The sequence below is a fragment of the Octopus bimaculoides genome, chromosome 6 (assembly GCF_046866305.1).
Source record: "Octopus bimaculoides isolate indiv1 chromosome 6, ASM4686630v1, whole genome shotgun sequence".
NCBI classification, from domain to species: domain Eukaryota; kingdom Metazoa; phylum Mollusca; class Cephalopoda; order Octopoda; family Octopodidae; genus Octopus; species Octopus bimaculoides.
The window spans coordinates 42,000,500-42,018,136 of NC_142933.1; the positions used below are offsets into that span (position 1 = coordinate 42,000,500).

The 17,637-nt window shown below is 33.2% G+C and overlaps 1 protein-coding gene across 1 annotated transcript in view; it reads left to right on the forward strand.

The window, feature by feature from the left end:
• LOC106869695 (T-complex protein 1 subunit zeta) overlaps nucleotides 1-16,594 on the forward strand; it is a 28,168-nt gene extending 11,574 nt beyond the window's left edge. Inside the window, exons 6-15 of the mRNA XM_089353792.1 lie at nucleotides 2,526-2,629; nucleotides 5,643-5,753; nucleotides 5,967-6,126; nucleotides 9,251-9,333; nucleotides 9,497-9,593; nucleotides 10,987-11,134; nucleotides 12,976-13,068; nucleotides 13,544-13,687; nucleotides 15,672-15,744; nucleotides 16,033-16,594. Of these exons, the coding sequence (XP_089209918.1) occupies nucleotides 2,526-2,629; nucleotides 5,643-5,753; nucleotides 5,967-6,126; nucleotides 9,251-9,333; nucleotides 9,497-9,593; nucleotides 10,987-11,134; nucleotides 12,976-13,068; nucleotides 13,544-13,687; nucleotides 15,672-15,744; nucleotides 16,033-16,108 (1,089 nt within the window). The 3' untranslated portion in view covers nucleotides 16,109-16,594. The remainder of the gene's footprint in view (nucleotides 1-2,525; nucleotides 2,630-5,642; nucleotides 5,754-5,966; nucleotides 6,127-9,250; nucleotides 9,334-9,496; nucleotides 9,594-10,986; nucleotides 11,135-12,975; nucleotides 13,069-13,543; nucleotides 13,688-15,671; nucleotides 15,745-16,032) is intronic.
• The last annotated feature ends 1,043 nt before the right edge of the window (nucleotides 16,595-17,637 follow it).

Genomic DNA, 17,637 nt, shown 5'->3' on the forward strand with positions numbered 1-17,637 from the left:
TTATAGCCTTCCCAGTTTGGATTATAGTAAAACACACATGATATTGATATTTACTACATACTTAACCAGTCACCAGAACCACTTATCCCTCAGTCCAACAACTGGATAATAGTTCATCATTTTACTCATCCAGTCTACACCACCCATGTAACTATTGTAATTAAGGTTCACAAGGGTGCTATTTTCATTTGTGTTCAGAACGAGTGGATGGAAAATAGAAAATTAGGGATCATAATTTTCTTTCGCCATGTATTGGTACACTGCTAGTGTCTCATACAAATATTAACATAGTTTCTAAAACCTTGTTTGCCTCATGATACAGGAAACATACCAGTGACCAAGGGATTCATCCATACTCCAGTAGTCAATGATCCTGGGCAGCTTTCTAATGCCTACAATAAAATAAAATAAAATGTCTGGTATCCTGGCATGCAGGATACCAGACAGATTGTAGCTGGATCCTTTCACTTTTGAAAAGTCTTTAAGAAAAAATACCTAGAAAATCCTAACACTATTCTGTTTATAGTAGAAGCTCTTCACTTGCATTATCATTACCAATATCACTCCATATACAGTCACAACCAGAAATGAAATTGTCAGTTCTCCATCATGCATGTAGTTACACTTGTTGCATATTCTATTTGATTTTTCTGCATTTTCTTTTAAAAGCCTTTCAGTCTGAATCATTAATTGTGAATATGAAAGTGGTACACTTTTCTTTATTAGTCATAGAATGTTAGATATTGTAATTATAAGAATGGGAATAAAACATACCCCAAAATAACCAGAGAATACAAATACCATGCCAAAAAAGTTGGGCACTTAATTGTTTATCTAGTGAAACCATGTTTTCATGAAAGTAGTAACAAGATTCATATTGACATTCTCATTTAACTATTAATGAGTTACTTTAAGTGGTTTAGGGCTGTTTGATATTATAAAGCAAAAATTTTCAATCTGTTTCTGGCAGAATAATAATGAAAGGCTTAGAGAAAACAATTGACAAATTCTGAAGATATGGAAGTGTTGAAAATTAAAAATCAAACTTGCTTTGAGTTCACTTTTATTTTGTAAGCACTTTATCTTAACAGAGATCATAGTCTTCCATCAGAACAGTATCCCATCAGTTTCGGTTCTTTTACATCCAATATTTTGGTGAACGTTTTCATTGTACTTATCACTGTCATACTTTTCCATACAAAAAAAAAAAAAAAAATTTGATAATAAATAATAATGCAAACGAAATAAATGCATTTTAACCCGTTATCATTTAAACCAATCATATTCGGTTTGAATATTCTACCTATTGTATGTTCAAACTGGTCAGACCTGGCCTCTCAAACCTACCTTACGATTTCATTCTAAAAATAAGCAATCACATCATTGACATCTCCAAGCTACAAGATAATGTATGAATAATTCAAGACAGTATCAATGAATAAGCATTAGTCTGAATACTAAGGGATGTAGATGTGTGGCATCTTATGTAATTATAATTTTCAGTAAGCACTGTCATCAAAACTCTGTAGTTAGGAGCTTTGTGAATCCTTATAACTCCATGAATTACCCTGCAAAATGCATGCCAAATTACCATTTCAACTTTGCTCCTTCTTCTTCCAAGTTCTGATTTCATCATTGCATTTACTTGAAGTTCAAAAAATATACCACCCTTGAGCTTGCCATCAGAGATCTTTGGAAACATAAAGCAGAAAAATTTCTTTACACGCTAAAATATCAATCCCAATTTTATATGAAGTAACAAAACTTTTTCAAACTGACAACATTTAGCCTTCTTTGTAAATCTTGTTGTCTCAGTAAACAAAGGAATATTTTATATACCCAACCTGCACACCAAACATAAAGACAAGCAACTTCAGATCCCCTCTTCAAGCATGTGTCCGTAGTAAACAAACTATTCGTGCCTTCGCAGTATCACATTTTCATTAATATCAAATTTGCTGTCTGGCATTTAGTAGTCCTTTAATCTTTTAGTCTGGATGATATATGACTAGTTTCTAACATAGACCCATACATGTAGAAATAAATTATAGTGGTGATTTTTTTTTTATTCTCTTCATAGACTGGGAATAGCAAAAGGCATAGCTCACCTCTCACCTCTTACTCATCTCTCTAGAGCAGATTAACCACTTCTACACATGAAGTGCTCAAATTTTGTATGTCACCAATAATCATTTCACTATACTGTCTATATGTCATCCAGAAATAGTCAACTTTCACAATTTTGATATCTGCTTAGTTGCAACACAATATCCACAAGATTTTTGCATTCTCTACTTCCACATTTATAATTTGAGAAAGCAATCTGAAATAATTTCAGTCATTTAGGTGAAAGGGGCTGTTCACTACAGTGTTACCTTCTAAAGAACAAAAATTTGAATTATGTAAATCTGTAATGGTTGGGTTTATTTGTTCCATAGTGTAATTATATGTATATTAACCATAGAAAATCTACTTCAGTCCTCTTGTTAGTATTGATATTTTTCTTGTCAATGTTTATTTTCCAGCAAATTGTTGATGCTGTTCTTGCAATCCAGCAACCTAATGAAGCTATTGATTTACATATGGTAGAAATGATGGAAATGAAACATAAGACTGATATGGATACTACGTTAGTAAATTTTAATTAAGTTTTCAGCAATTGAAAATTGTTTCTTGGCTATTAATCATTGTTTTGTAGGTTTCATTAGTTTGGTTTTGTGTAAATGTTGTAGAAGAGAATTTGTTTTAAAATGTAATTTTTTCTTTTTTATCCTTTTTAACTTCATGTAATATTTCTATTTTCAGTTTTTTTTTTTTTGGGTCACTTTTCAAATGAACATTTTATAAAGCTTAAAGGAACTGAGGATATGTTGGTTTTAGCCAGTGATGTTCAACAGGGGATCATGCATGCAAAATTGTAAATTGGGTACACATAGTAATATAGTAAGGGTCCATGAAAAAATTTTGATTTAGATGTATGCATAGCAAGAAACAATTAGGTTTCTTTCTCTTATGTTTTATATAATTCAACCTACACAAGTTGATGATGTGTGAACAAAATAGGAAATTTTGAAAACAGTATCTATAAAACTAATTTTTAGACATTAAGGGGCTATGAGGGATCCACCAGAGTAAAATAGGAATTGAAGGGGTCCATAGGTAAAAAAATGCTTGAGAACCACTTGTTTAAGCAAATAATTTTTGGAAAATATCACATACTAGCAGTATAGCCCAGCTTTGCTCGGGATTAAGTTAGGATTATTAAGCTAATCAAGTTCTTTATTTCAAACCAAACTAAGTAACATTGACGACAAATTTGGGCAGAATCAGTGTCGCGACAGAAACGCATGGGTTGGGAGTTTGATCAGCAGAGGTGATCAGGTTACACATGCCAGCCCTTTGAAAACACCACCCCCATCATCTTAACCCCTCTTTGCCCATGAGGTGGGAACCCTTCCAGCAAGGAAGATAGAATGCCCAAAAGGGCTCCCGATTCTCTGTATCACAAGCGGATCACAATTAAGTCTTAAGTATGTCTGTGTGTGTGTGTGTGTATATATATATATATATATATACATATATATATATGTGTGTGTGTGTATATATATATATATGGGCAACACACACACACACGTACGTACACCAATTGCATACATATTTTTTGTACGCATACATGTTCGTATGTATGTGTTGCCCGTATATCAACAAAAGTCTTAACAAAAACATACTCGTCGCTAGAAGGGGAATTAACTCCTGTTGTAAACATTGGTGGATTTCTCCGACTTGAAAATCGTTAAAAGATTTGGTTGAAAATTTATTTTTACTGCTATTCACTGGTGCCTCTGGGAAAAACAAGTTGACGTAAATACAGCTAGAGTCATGACGAATGTCCTCCTAAAATTGGAGCAACATGCATGCTAATTTGTGGATGTGCATAAATTACATTCACGTACACACACACACTTCCTGCCTTTTATATATACAGATTTGCGAAAAGAAAACCGTGCAAAAACTTTTTTCATAATGCAGTTAGTGTAGCTGTGAATGTAGAAAAGGTGGAGCATGGATCTATTTTATGAGATCAAACATTAGATGGGGTGGAGTAAGACTGGTTCATTAAACATGCTCAGAAAGAGTGATTATTTATTTTATTATTGGATTGACTATTCATCTTGAATCTATTTCAGTTAAACTGAAGTTCAGTATTGAGATTTCAAATTCAGAATCTAATTTTTTTCCCAAAAATAACTTGTTATAGTACTGAACAAAATAGTAAACTATTACTGATAATGGGTAATTCGTAGAGTATTATGCGTGTTTACTTCCCTTTATGAATCTTACATATTCAACATTCAGTGTTTTATAGAAATTATAATGTCCTACACTGAATACTGTATTATTTTCTGAAAGAAAAGAAATTTTTAAATTTGAAGTTTAGAGCAATTAAAATCTAAATATTTTTTTTTATCTCTGTCAAAATTGTGAAAGGTTAACTTTTTTATTTATTAATTTTTTTTTTGACAGTCTTTAATGTTTCAGTAGTGTGAAAAACAAACTTGTGGTGAAATATGTGCCTGGTAATAAGTTTAACTAGTTTTTATGTTTTTTTCCTATGCTAGCATGGGTTAGATAAATGTGTTATCTAGGTGTTGTTTTACAGCTGGATATCCTTTTTGTCTCTAGCCTCTGCCTTTACAAGTAAGGGATCTCTTCGCTCGTCTCTGAAGGATCAAAGCCAGTAGACTAATTTTTGACAAAAGACGACACAACAGAACATGACAAGTGTTTGAAGAATATGTAAACACACATTCATTTATCACATATACACTTGCATCACTAACATATACAAATCAAATATATACATTTGATGGACTTCTTTCAGTTTCCACACACTCGATCCACTTGAGGTTTTGGTTGGCCTGGAGCCATAGTAAGAGACATATCCCTAAGGTGCCTCAAGTGCAACTGAACTTGAAATCATGTGGTTGGGAAGCCAACTTTTCTGCTATATGATCATGTATGTTATTTTGTATTAATCTGATCATTGACAAACTTTTGATAATGTTGTCTTTAAAAGTGCAGAACTTCATAAGAAAGTCACCAAATGTCACTGTTTTAGCTCAGCACCTTCCTGTGAAACTGGGATGCAAGTTATCAGACAAACATACATGGCTTAAGGCTACAATAAGCCCAAGGGGTTACACAACGAAATTGAACTTGAGGTCATGTGGTTACAAAATGAATGCTATATTAACACAGCCAGTAACACAATTATCAAATATCTTAACATTTTAGTTATTTTATCCCCCCCCTCCATTGATAGATTTAACTAGTTTAGCTGCAGATGGACAAGGTGGCTTATTTCTTTGGTTTTTATTACATGTGTAACATGTTGTTTTATTACATGTGAGACAAAACAACCACTAGGTTTTTACTCAAATACTCTGTACAATTTCCCAGCTTTCTTGTATATGATAGCATTTATATTTACAGCCATCATGAATAAATCTTAGATGTTTGCTTTTTGAATAATATGCTAATTGTACAAGATGATATGTTAATCATACTGAATGCTGCGAATGGGTTTTTTAATAGAAATGCTTAATTGAATATTGCAATATTGACCACTTGTTCTCTTCCAGACTTGTTAGAGGTATTGTCATGGACCATGGAGCAAGACATCCTGATATGAAGAAGAAAGTAGAAAATGCTTACATATTAACTTGCAATGTGTCACTGGAATATGAAAAGACGTAAGTAGCTTTTGTTTTCATATTGTTTATTAAAATCTACTCCCTGTCATGTATTTTATGTAAATATACAGTTTTTGTTTAATTACCTTAAAATATATTTACTTATTACATCAGTTTGAAATTTACATATACTAAGTTGAATGTAGCATTTTTGATGTAACCTTTTGATGAGTGGTGAAACTTTTTTTTTTTTCTTTGTTTGAATGCTTTTAGAGAAGTAAACTCTGGATTTTTCTACAAAAGTGCTGCTGAGCGGGAGAAGCTTGTAGATGCTGAACGAAAATTTATTGATGATAGAGTACAAAAGATCATTGAACTGAAAAGGAAAGTTTGTGACAACAATAACAAGGGCTTTGTGGTTCTGAACCAAAAGGTAAGTTTGTTTTAATAATGTGAGATGCATTTCCTGTGAATGAGGTTAATGTGCTAAACTATTTATTAAATTATCAGAGCTTCAAACTATCAGCTGTTATTAACAAGGCACATAATTCTACTGCTTTAGTAGACTTGGCTAATGATAGATTATGCACCTACAACACACATAAAATGCTAAAAACCAAATATATCTGATTGGTTAAAAAGTTCACGACCATGGGATTTGGGGTTCTGTCCTGCTGCAAGGCAGCTTGGGCAATTAACTTCTGCTATAGTTAAAAGTTGACCCATGGCTTGTGACTTAATTTGGTAGCTGGAAACTGGAAGCATGTGTGTGCTTGTGCATGCATCTTTGCCTCTACTGCTTGACAACCAATGTTGGTTTGTTTGTGCCCTCTGTAACTAACCATCTTGGCAAAAAGATATCAATAAATATGCCCCAGTCAGTGTTGACTAAACCCTTCAAGGCTGCTGTCCAATGACAAACAAGTAGTAAACAAACTTGAAATATTCTAATTTTAGTTTGATATGCTAATTAATCATTAGAAGTATTTCTTTAACCATTTTGTTACCATATTTCATTTGGAATACCCTGCTTTTGTTTCAATTTAATTTTGAAAATACTGAATAATTCAGTAAAACAGCTTTTAAACTGGTGTTTGGCACATAAATTAACATGAAATTCTGATGGAAGGTTTTAATTCAGTTCGCATTGAAACAGGAAATTGGTATCAAACAACCAAGGGCTCTCAGGCAGCTTGATATTAAAAGGGTTAATTACAGTTGTTCAATAGCAAAAATGGTGTTTGGAAATGTGCAAATGCAGTGTATTTTATCTTATACTTCTTTCAGTCATTTGACTGTGGTCATACTGGGGCACTGCCTTGAAGGCTTTTAATTGAACAAATCAGCCCCAAGATTTTTTTGTTTTAATTTCTAAGTCTGGTACTTATTCTATTGGTCTCTTTTGCCAAACTGCTAAGTTACAGAACGTTAACACACCAACACCGTTTGTCAAGCTGTGGTGGGGGACACACAAACACAACAACACACTCACATAGATATATACACATATATGACAGGCTTCTTTCAGTTTCTATCCACCAAATCCATTTACAAGTCTTTGGTCTGCTCAAGGCTATAGAAGAAAACACTTGCCCAAGGTACCACTCAGCAGGACTGAATCTGGAAAAAAATTGGTGGAGAAATTATTTAAAGAACCCATCCTTCTGTCAGTTGTTCTCACAAACGGGCGTTGCACTCAACCTTCTAATAAAAACCTTTGTTACTAGGAGTAAATTGTTTTAGTCAGAATATACAACTCTGCATATAACGGATATAGAGTGCCGTTTCTTTAGCTGGGTAGTCTACGCTATTGTAATTATGTACAAGTTACTGTTATGAGCCAAAAAAAAAAAAAAAATTAATCAATATAGATTTCAGTTATCTCCCTTATGTTATTACGAATTGTTGTTAAGGTCCACAACATTCTAATTTGTAATTTTGATTGAGCGTTTTCAGTGGTCATTGTCTAAAACATATCGATGGAGTTAGCCTGCATTTCACTGTTCTTCATGCAGAAGTCTTTTCTGGGAATTTTTCTGTCATTATTTTAGTTTTGTTCATACTTTATTGAGGAGCTCTAATTGGACTGAAACATGTTTAACCCTCTTGCTGTACTTAAAGATCATACTCACTTTGTATGCTTTTAATATTTTCGGATTTTGGAGTTGTCTCCTTTTTCTGTATTGGGAAAATTCTTTGCATTATGGGTGTTATTTTAATTTGATTTTAAAAATGTTTTTGCCCATTTAATGATGTGTATATATCATAAACATACCATCACTGGTTGTGAAGCAATGGTGGTGGTGGGACAAAGACACACACCCATATCTGAGTTTCTATGATTGTGTTTAGAACAATATATTTATCTATGAAATTTCAACTTAGTCTGATTTTTGCATTTTATTATATGTAATTTTTACAATTTTACTTATCAATTTCTGTCCACTCACAAAGCTTTGATCAGCCCAAGGCTATAGTAGAAGATACTTGCCCAAGGTGCCAAACAGTGGGATTGAACCACAAACCATGTGGTTGGGAATCAAGTTTCTTACTCTACAGTCACACCTGTACCTATATATATATATTTTGGTGTACTCTTGTCTTGACATCAAGTGATGATGCTTGTTTCCAGTCTTCCATGAAAAGTATATCTGGCCAGAGGGGTATATTACCTTGCTTAGAAACAGATGAGGAAAGGCATCTAGTTGTAAAAAATCTGCTTCAAAAAACTTTTGCTTGACCTCTGCGAACATGACTAAGTGAACGTTAAATGAGATATATTTTCTGGTTAACAGTTGCATACCAAAGTGCCAGTCATAAAGTGGATGGAACTTGTGAAAGGGGGAGAACCAGAAAGACATGGGACTTAAGTATTGAAGGCCAGTCTCAAAATACAGAGCCTTACAAAGGAGATAGCAAAGAACCAAGATATTTGGTGCCTTGCTGTACTGAAGAAGACCTGTCTGCCACAGCAGAATAAATACCAGTGCTGGTGCCACATAAAAAGCACCCAATACAATCTGCGGAGTAGCTTGTGTTAGGAAGGGCATCCAGCCATAAAAACCATGCCAGAGCAGACAGAGCCTGGTGTGGACCCTGGCCTTATCAGCTCCAGTCAAATTATCCAACTGATGCCGAAATGATGATGGTAATACCAACCTACCAAAGACCACTTCTGATTGATGAAAATCTGTTCAGCCATTTTCCAGTAATTTTGCAAACACAAAGACAAGTGATTACAATACCCTGCTTATGCTTAGTGAGCAGGGTAATTATTACTCCAGTGATACATATATTCATATTAATCTAATATCTTCATTTCTTTATTTGTTCTTTCATAGTTGCATGAGTTAGGACATCATCATCATTTTTATATATGTATGAAAATTAAAAGAAAAGCATTCTTTTTAATTAGTATTCAGATATTACATCATCAAGATGATATACTCTGTTTTCATTACATTGTTCATGTTAAAAGCTGTTACACAATTAAATTTAAGAGTTATATTTTTATTTGCACAGACATTAATTTACTCTTGTAAACATTTATTTTTTAGGGCATTGACCCATTTTCTTTGGACCTTTTAGCCAAAGAAGGCATTGTTGCTGTAAGACGAACTAAGCGCAGGAATATGGAAAGGTAACATTTTGTATAAAACATCGAGTTCATTTTTATTTATTTTTATGAAATTCTTTAAAGCTTACCCCTAAGATTTGATGAAACAAGAACAATAATTATTTAATTAAAACCGTTTATGAATTTTGAAAATAACAATGATTTACTGGAATTTTCTTTCTTTCAGGCTAGTTCTGGCCTGTGGTGGCTCTGCTATGAATAGTTTAGATGACCTTACAGTTGATTGTCTTGGTTTTGCTGGTATAGTTTATGAACATGTGCTGGTATGTGATAACTCTTGACACTTTTGACATACTCTGTATATAAACTAAATATATATATATATATAACTCATTTTTGAAATATGCCTGGGTCAGTTTGCACAAGTGTTTGAGAAGGTACCACATATATTATGCCCAAAGAATGGTAAAATATTGTATATTCATAGCTGACAGCATGAGATTATGCAATTGATATTTACAACTAGATTACAACAGCTCAGGACACAAGCCTGCTGTGTCTAGTAATTTTTACTTATGGACTGTTATTGAAATTAACTGACAGCCTTATTGAAATTAACTGAGATGAAACAGAACCTGTTATCAGCATCAGTGTCTGACCTCGTCTAGAGTCATACTAGAGTTAATGTGTTGTCAGTAGTTTGACACTTCACTATATTGAACACAGTTAACATTTTAAGTGTAGTGAAATAGATTTGTCTGAGAACTGAAAGCGGACTGTCTTGATGCACTGAAATCTTCAAATCCTAGTGAATTTGTCAATAACATTTGTAATAAGATATTTTAATGGGGATGTTTAAATTATAGTATTGTCTTTATTCATTCTGATAATGCCTTAAGAAGAATATATTATATAAATTTTGATCAATACTTCAACAATGGCTAAATATATTGAAATTAAGGTACTAGTTTGAAGTATTTACATGAATTTTCATTCTTTCATAGCATGCAAATATTTTTCATGTCAACCATTTAAAAGTGATGATAGGACACGTTTTATGAAATCAAGGACTGTGTGCTGGAGCATTGTCCTGATGAAACAAGACCCTTTCATCAGTTTACAAGGGTGTTTGGTCACGATGGCTTTTAGTAACTATCTCAGCAAGTTGGCACAGTACTCTCCATTGATGGTATGTCTGTTTTGAAGATAGTCAATAAACAATGCTTTTACATCCAAAAATCTGAGGCCATCACCCTCACTGCAGATGAAACAACCTTAGTCTTTCTTTGGAGCAGGTGAGGAGGAGTGTTTCCACTGCATGGATTGTCTCTCTAGCACTGGCTCAAAGTGATGAAGCCAGCATTCATCTTGGCTTAGGAATCGTTCAAGGAAACAAAGTTATTAAGAAGGGTTGAAATTAATGCATGCAAGATTTCACAGCTCTAGCATCACTCCTTCATAGTCAGCCTATGAAATTTTCAGCCTACTCTCATACAATAGCAGTGGTAAGTCTTGAGTGAATGAAAACTGTTTAATTTCACTTTTATCTTTCATACTGTATACATATAATATAATATATATATATATATAGATATATAAATATATAGATAGATAGATAGATATCTTTTTCTAATATTTTGTGAGAGTATTTTTGTCGGATTTCAATTAATGGGTGAGATTTTTATTAATCATTTTATGCTACACTTTCATTATTAGGGTGAAGACAAATTTACTTTTGTTGAGGAGTGCAAGAACCCTCGGTCCGTCACTATTCTTATTAAGGGACCTAACAAACATACAATTGTTCAAATCAAGGATGCCGTTAGAGATGGCCTTCGAGCAGTGAAGAATGCTATTGAAGATGGTGAGTTGATTTTATGGATGCCTACTACGATTTAACCCTTTTTGATACCAACCTACCTGGGACTGCCCTTGGTCCTATAGTACAAACCTTGTGTTATAAAGTGATCTAAATTAAAACCCTCTGTCAAAATTTCATGTTATGTTGCAAACGCCAGCTTAATAACAATAAAATTATTTTACTGAAGTCCCCATCATTTTCATAATTATTGAAACAAAAGCAGTGTATATCATCACAAATATAGTAATAAAAGGGTTAATCAGGTCTTAGAATTTGAAATACTTAAATTCAGTATATATTGGTTTCAAGAATTATTTAAACATTTATTCGTCTTTCATAGTTAGATAGAAATTATTTTAGTTTTTAAGTAGATAAAAACCTCAGAATTAAAAAAAATTTTATTTTTTTTCCACTAAAAGAATTAAAGAAATTTTTGTTTGGATTGTTTGAGTCAATTAATACACTCAACTAAAATGTCTAACCTTTTTAAAACTAGTTTATGGTATACGCCTTTCATGTTAAGAATGCAGCTCTAAGTGCATAACAAATGTTTAGTCTAGAACTTTATCCACAGTAATACTACTTAATCTGAAGAATGCATCAAATTAATAGGATACTTTAATTGAATGAGACTTTCAATTTTTTAAAGTAAATGTTTGGTGGTGGTGGGGTTCCTAACATGTTTCCATTGTAAATAGAATAATCACATATGTTTTTAGTCTATTTTTATTTCTCTGTTTTTTTCATTTTATATTCGGTGGAATTACACATCTATAAATGCACTAATATGCATATTGGAATTTCTAGTTTGCTTATGCTACCGTATTTTGTGGGTTTATAAAGCCATTCGTTACATATTTCTTTTTTTTTTGGGGGGGGGGGGGACAGAATGAGTTAAATGTGGTCTCTGAAGATCCTAATAAAGTTTGAAAGTTGAATCAGATAGTGCATGTAGAAATATGCAAAAAGAAACATGTTCACATTTGTTATTGTATTTATATAAATATTATGCAGCTTTGGTTAAATTTTACTCTGTTTCTATTGATTTATGTATTTCACTTAAAAAGTGTGTTTGATTAACTGATGCCTTGTAAACAGCATCCAGTTCACACTGTAGAGTGGTTGGCATTGGGAAGGGCATCCAGCTGTAAAAACATTGCCAAAAATGACCTTGCCTGTGCTTGTGCCACATAAAAAGCACTCCGTCCACTCCACTGGGTCGTTGGTGTTAAGAAGGGCATCCAGCCATAAAAACCCTGCCAAAACAGACACAGAAGTCTGGTGCAGGCTCCGGTCAAACTGTCCAACCCATGCCAGCATGGAAGGCAAACATTAAACAATAATGATGAGGATTAGCTGCATTACCACCATTCAGTGACCACTCTTCAATTATCTTCTTACTTTGAGTTTTCCTCATACACAAGCAATATGTGGTATGTTTTACTAATCACCAGATAATTGTAATTCATTACAACCTCTTCTACCGCTCCTATTAATGCGTTCCAAACAGATTTCATTTTTGTCATTTTATGTCCACTTTTCTGGTGTATTGGATTGGTCATTATGGTCTGTTCTTATTTGGTGTTACTACCCTCCTAGAATGTTTAGAACCAGATCTCCTACATTTAATTTTTTTGCATGTTTTCTGTGGCTGGATGCCCTTCCTTTTGCCAACCACATTACAGTGTATTAGCAGTTGTATTTTATTGTGGTACCAATGTTAGAGAGGTTATCATTACTTGGCCAAAACCCTCTGTGTCCTATGTTGTCTCCATGCATTTTGTTATGGCACCAGGACTGACATGTGATAAGTTTTAACATATTAAATATTTTCATTTTACAAGGCTGTGTTCTACCTGGAGCCGGTGCTTTTGAAATTGCAGCATATCGTGAATTAATGAAATACAAAGAGGAAGTAAAAGGTCGTGCCAGACTTGGTAAGTTGGAATCGTATGTTACTGGAAAAGGGTGTTACAGAACTGATTGATCTTTAACACTTTAGCATTCAAATTGGCCATTTCCAATCCAAATATTCTACCTGTTTTATGTTTAAACTAGCCAGATTTGGCCTCTTATGCCTACTCAACAATGTCATTCTGAGAATTAACATTTACTTCATCATAATCACTATTACAATATAATACATGGTTAATACTAACAATGTGAACAGATAAGCATTACATTTGACTAAGTAATCTGAATGCTAAAGGGTTAAGTTCTTAATTCTTTATTGCCAGAATTATATTTCAATTTATTTCATAGACATTGAATTATTTTGTTTTTCAATAGTTCAGGTTTTTTTATGTTGCATTTATGAAGTAGATATCGTATTCTACACTTTTTTTTTTTTTTAGATATCATTTGAATATGATACTTTATTTACTTACCCTCCTTATTTTTCATTTCTAACAGGTGTACAGGCATATGCTGAAGCCATTCTAATCATTGTCAAGGTATTAGCCCAAAACTCTGGTTTGGATGCACAAGAAACCATGGTAAAACTTCTCCAGGAATACACATCTCCATCTCAGTCTGTAGGCTTAGATATCAAATCAGGTGAGACTTTTACAGTTATAAATTTGATCATCATTTCAACATCCATTTTTCTTTTTTGTATGGGGTCAAAGAAAATTCATTGAGGAAGATTTTTTTTCAGTTCAATGCTTTTCCTTCACCTGTTTCCACACAAGGCAACATTTCCCCCCAAGTCCTTAGAACAGGAGCAGCACAATGATCAGGCATGTTTTCATGGAATATTTCAAATAAATGAAATTGCAAGTATGATGACAATGTTTGTTGACAATTAGCCTGCGATGCCAAGACATGAAGGCTTGAACTCACACTCTCACCACATATGTATACAACCGGTTTCTTTCAGTTCCTTTCTACCACATCCACTCAAAAGTATTGGTTGCCTTGGGCAAGACATTTATCCAAAGTGGCTTGCCATGTGGTTGAACCCAAAACCACATGGTTGTGAAGCAAACTTCTTAACAACACAACCATATCTGTGCTTTCCAGAAATAGTTGTAAATATTATTTGTTTATTTATTTAACAGGTATAAGCAAAAGGTATTTTCGTGCAACACTATTATGAAATAAACTGTAGCAAAATTTATTGATTGATGTATAGGCACTTAACCTTCTCCTGCTTATAATTTAAATGATTTTGTCTGGTCAATTGCTATGTTTAACCAGAGTTAGAATTGCAGTTGGTACATTTTTACTAATTCCAGTAATTCTGACTGACTCAGAAATAGTTCCTGTTCCTGAAAACTTCTCTTTCAACTTCATCCATGAACATCATAAGAATATCCACTATTTTTTATATATATCATGAACATTATGAATGTATATTATTATTATTATTACTACTACTTTTGTTGCTCATATCATCTTCCCAAATTAAACTTTGTTTGTTCTTTCATTTGCTTTAATCATTTGGCTTATATACCAGGATTTACCTCTTTAGTTCTTAGCAATAGTTTTCCATTTTCTGTCAGTTATATATAGCCACCATTCCACCACCTTATATATATATTTATTTATATATATATTTATTTATATATATATATATATATATATATACATATATATATATATATATAATTGACACAGGAATGGCTGTGTAATTAAGAGGTTTGCTTCCCAACTTCTTGAGTGGATTTGGTAAATGGAGGCTGAAAGAAACTCATCATGTGTGTATGTACTCCTTGTTGTCTTGACATCATGGTACTTGGAAGTAGTCTGTTTCCAGTTTTTGAAAATGTCTCTGGTGATGAGGAAATATTAACTTTGTCTGGAAATGGAAGGGTGGTGAAAGAAATGGCATCTAGCATTAATAATAATCTGCCCCAATGTATTCCATCTGACTCATGCAAGCATGGAAAAAATTAATGTTAAAACAATGATGTATATTGACACCCATTATTTTGACAAAAGCATTTTGAAAAATAAATTGACAACTATGTACAGTTATTATGCTGTTGTTATGTTGTTTACTCTTCATCTAGTTTATGGTGAGGCTGGAAAATAGAGGTTTAAAAACCTTATTAATAGTGTTAGTATTATTGAGGACTAAGTATATCTAAATGCTTTATTTTTTTCAGCCTAAGGATCTTGAAGCTGTACCACTCTTTATCACTGATTTAAATACAGTATGTGTTTAAGAATAGTTAGACTGGATATCTTCTAATTACTATTGCAGATGTTAAACTAAATTTTATTTTAACTTACTCCCTCTACTTAGTTTACTCAGAGTATCAAATGTACACTTGTCTGAGTCCCAAGTAAAATTAACTTCAGGAGAAGTAAAGCTTATATTTTTTTCCCTCTTACTGCTGCCATTTTATGTTACTTAATAGTGTTGTTAATGTCATATTTTAAATGTTGTCTCCTTCCCTCCCTCCCTCTCTCTCTCTCTTTTATTCTCCTTCCCCATTAAACTAAACTGGTCTCCCTACTGTGCTATATTAAAAAAAAAAAATGTCAACTTGCAATTTTTTTTTCTATATTCAAGCTAGTTGTCTTTGTGTTGCAGGTGAAGCTATTATGCCTATTGAGAATGGTATTTTGGACAATTACAGAGTGAAAAGGCAGTTGCTGCATTCTTGGTAAGTTATTTATTGTTGGTGAATATATAAAATGTCAGAAATATGACTACCTAGTTTGCGTGCATATTTTATATATATTTTAGGAAATAGTAATACTGAATACTTTCCAATTAGAAACCTAAAAAATAAAATGATGCTCAACTGATTAGTATATTTTAAGCTTATTGATATAATTTTACCACAGAATTAAATGTTTTGATAAATTTATACTTTGTTTGATGTGTGTTTGTTTTTGTGTCCAAATTTTATTACTGTTTTAAATGTTTATATATATTTTTTCATTTTCAGTACTGTTATTGCCAGCAATCTTTTATTAGTAGATGAAATCATGAGAGCAGGGATGTCTTCTTTGAAGGGTACTTAAAGAAAAAATCTATTTGTGGTAGTATTTAACATTCATGTTTCAAAACTTGTTTCTACACATTCTCTCCATCTGGTCTCTCGCTGTTCTGCATGAATGACATTCAACTGTGACTTCAGTCTGGCCACTACTACTACTACTAGTGGCTTCATTAGTTGCCACAGCTGTCTGGTCTCCGTCACCACCAACTTCTGCTTGATACATAGTGTTAACACTACCTTTGTATCGCATTCAGTGTTACTATTTTGCTTCTAATAGGATACTTAGTTAAATTCATGCCATTGCTATCTAAAATCCAGAGTAAATTAAAAGGAAAGATTTTTCTACTTGTTCCTGTCTGCCATACAGCTGCAAAATGCAGGTGGCATTCAACTATTCCATGCAGTGTCTTTGTCAGTTTTTTCCTTGTTTCAAAATATCACATTTTACAGTTCTCACAACATATCTGTAACTGGCTTTAAAAAATAAAAACAACTGAATCCCTTTAAATTCTTTTACATTGTTTTTCATTTGAATTATTGCTTAACCATTGTATATTGTTATTCCATGTTTGGAAGGTTGTGATAAATTTGAACAAAGTAAAAGTAAAAACAGGTTTTTCTTTTTTACTTCATTCTTTTTGTTCTCTTAGCTCCTCCAGTGTTGTCAGCACAACATGCAATACACCTTTTGCAGACATCCCCTTTGCTCACCTTCCTCCTCTCTCCACTCAGACCAACTCCCATTGGTATCATGTCATCCTGGAACTTACCGTCCCATGTCTTCTTTGGCCTTCCTCTCGGTCTTTTTCTTCCTCCTGTCATCCACTGCATCATAATAGTAACATGTCTCTCCTGCAATAACCAAAGCACATGGCCAGTGAACCATATCTACCACTTATCATCATGCCCTGCAAACTTCGCACACCTCCTCTTGTCGTCACCTCTTTGTTAACTCCAGTACAATTTTTAAAGGTTCTATAGTTTTCAGGAATTTGTAATACCACATTGTTTACGAGAAGCTTGCTTGCATTTGTAGTTTAGAAGTGCTGAAGTCATCTTGCCTGAAATCAGAATATATCATTTAATTTGTTGGCGCCAATTTCCCCCCATACAACATTTGTAGCCATTAAAAAAGGAATCATTCTTATTGTCTCCTTTTTTTTTTTTTCAGCTGTTTGACAACATTAGAGCAATATTTTGTTCCAGATCCTTACATTCTGAGTTCAAATCCTACCAAAGTCAACTTTGACCTTTATCTTTCTGGGATCTATAAAATATTGGGAGTAATTTAATCAACTGCCAGGGCAGTTAAAATAGCAAATACCATCTGAAATTTTATCACATTTGGGTCATAGTAGCTGTTTAGCTCCAAATTACCACTGTTCCTACAGACAGGTTAAGTGTTCCAGTTATGACCTCCTGTCTTTTATCCATATGTTTTGTTCATAATTGTTTTGTCACAACTATGATCATTGTATCTTATATTCAGATACAGTATATCAAGGATTACATTATCCAAAATCCTTCACGTTTTTAATATCTTGGTGTGAC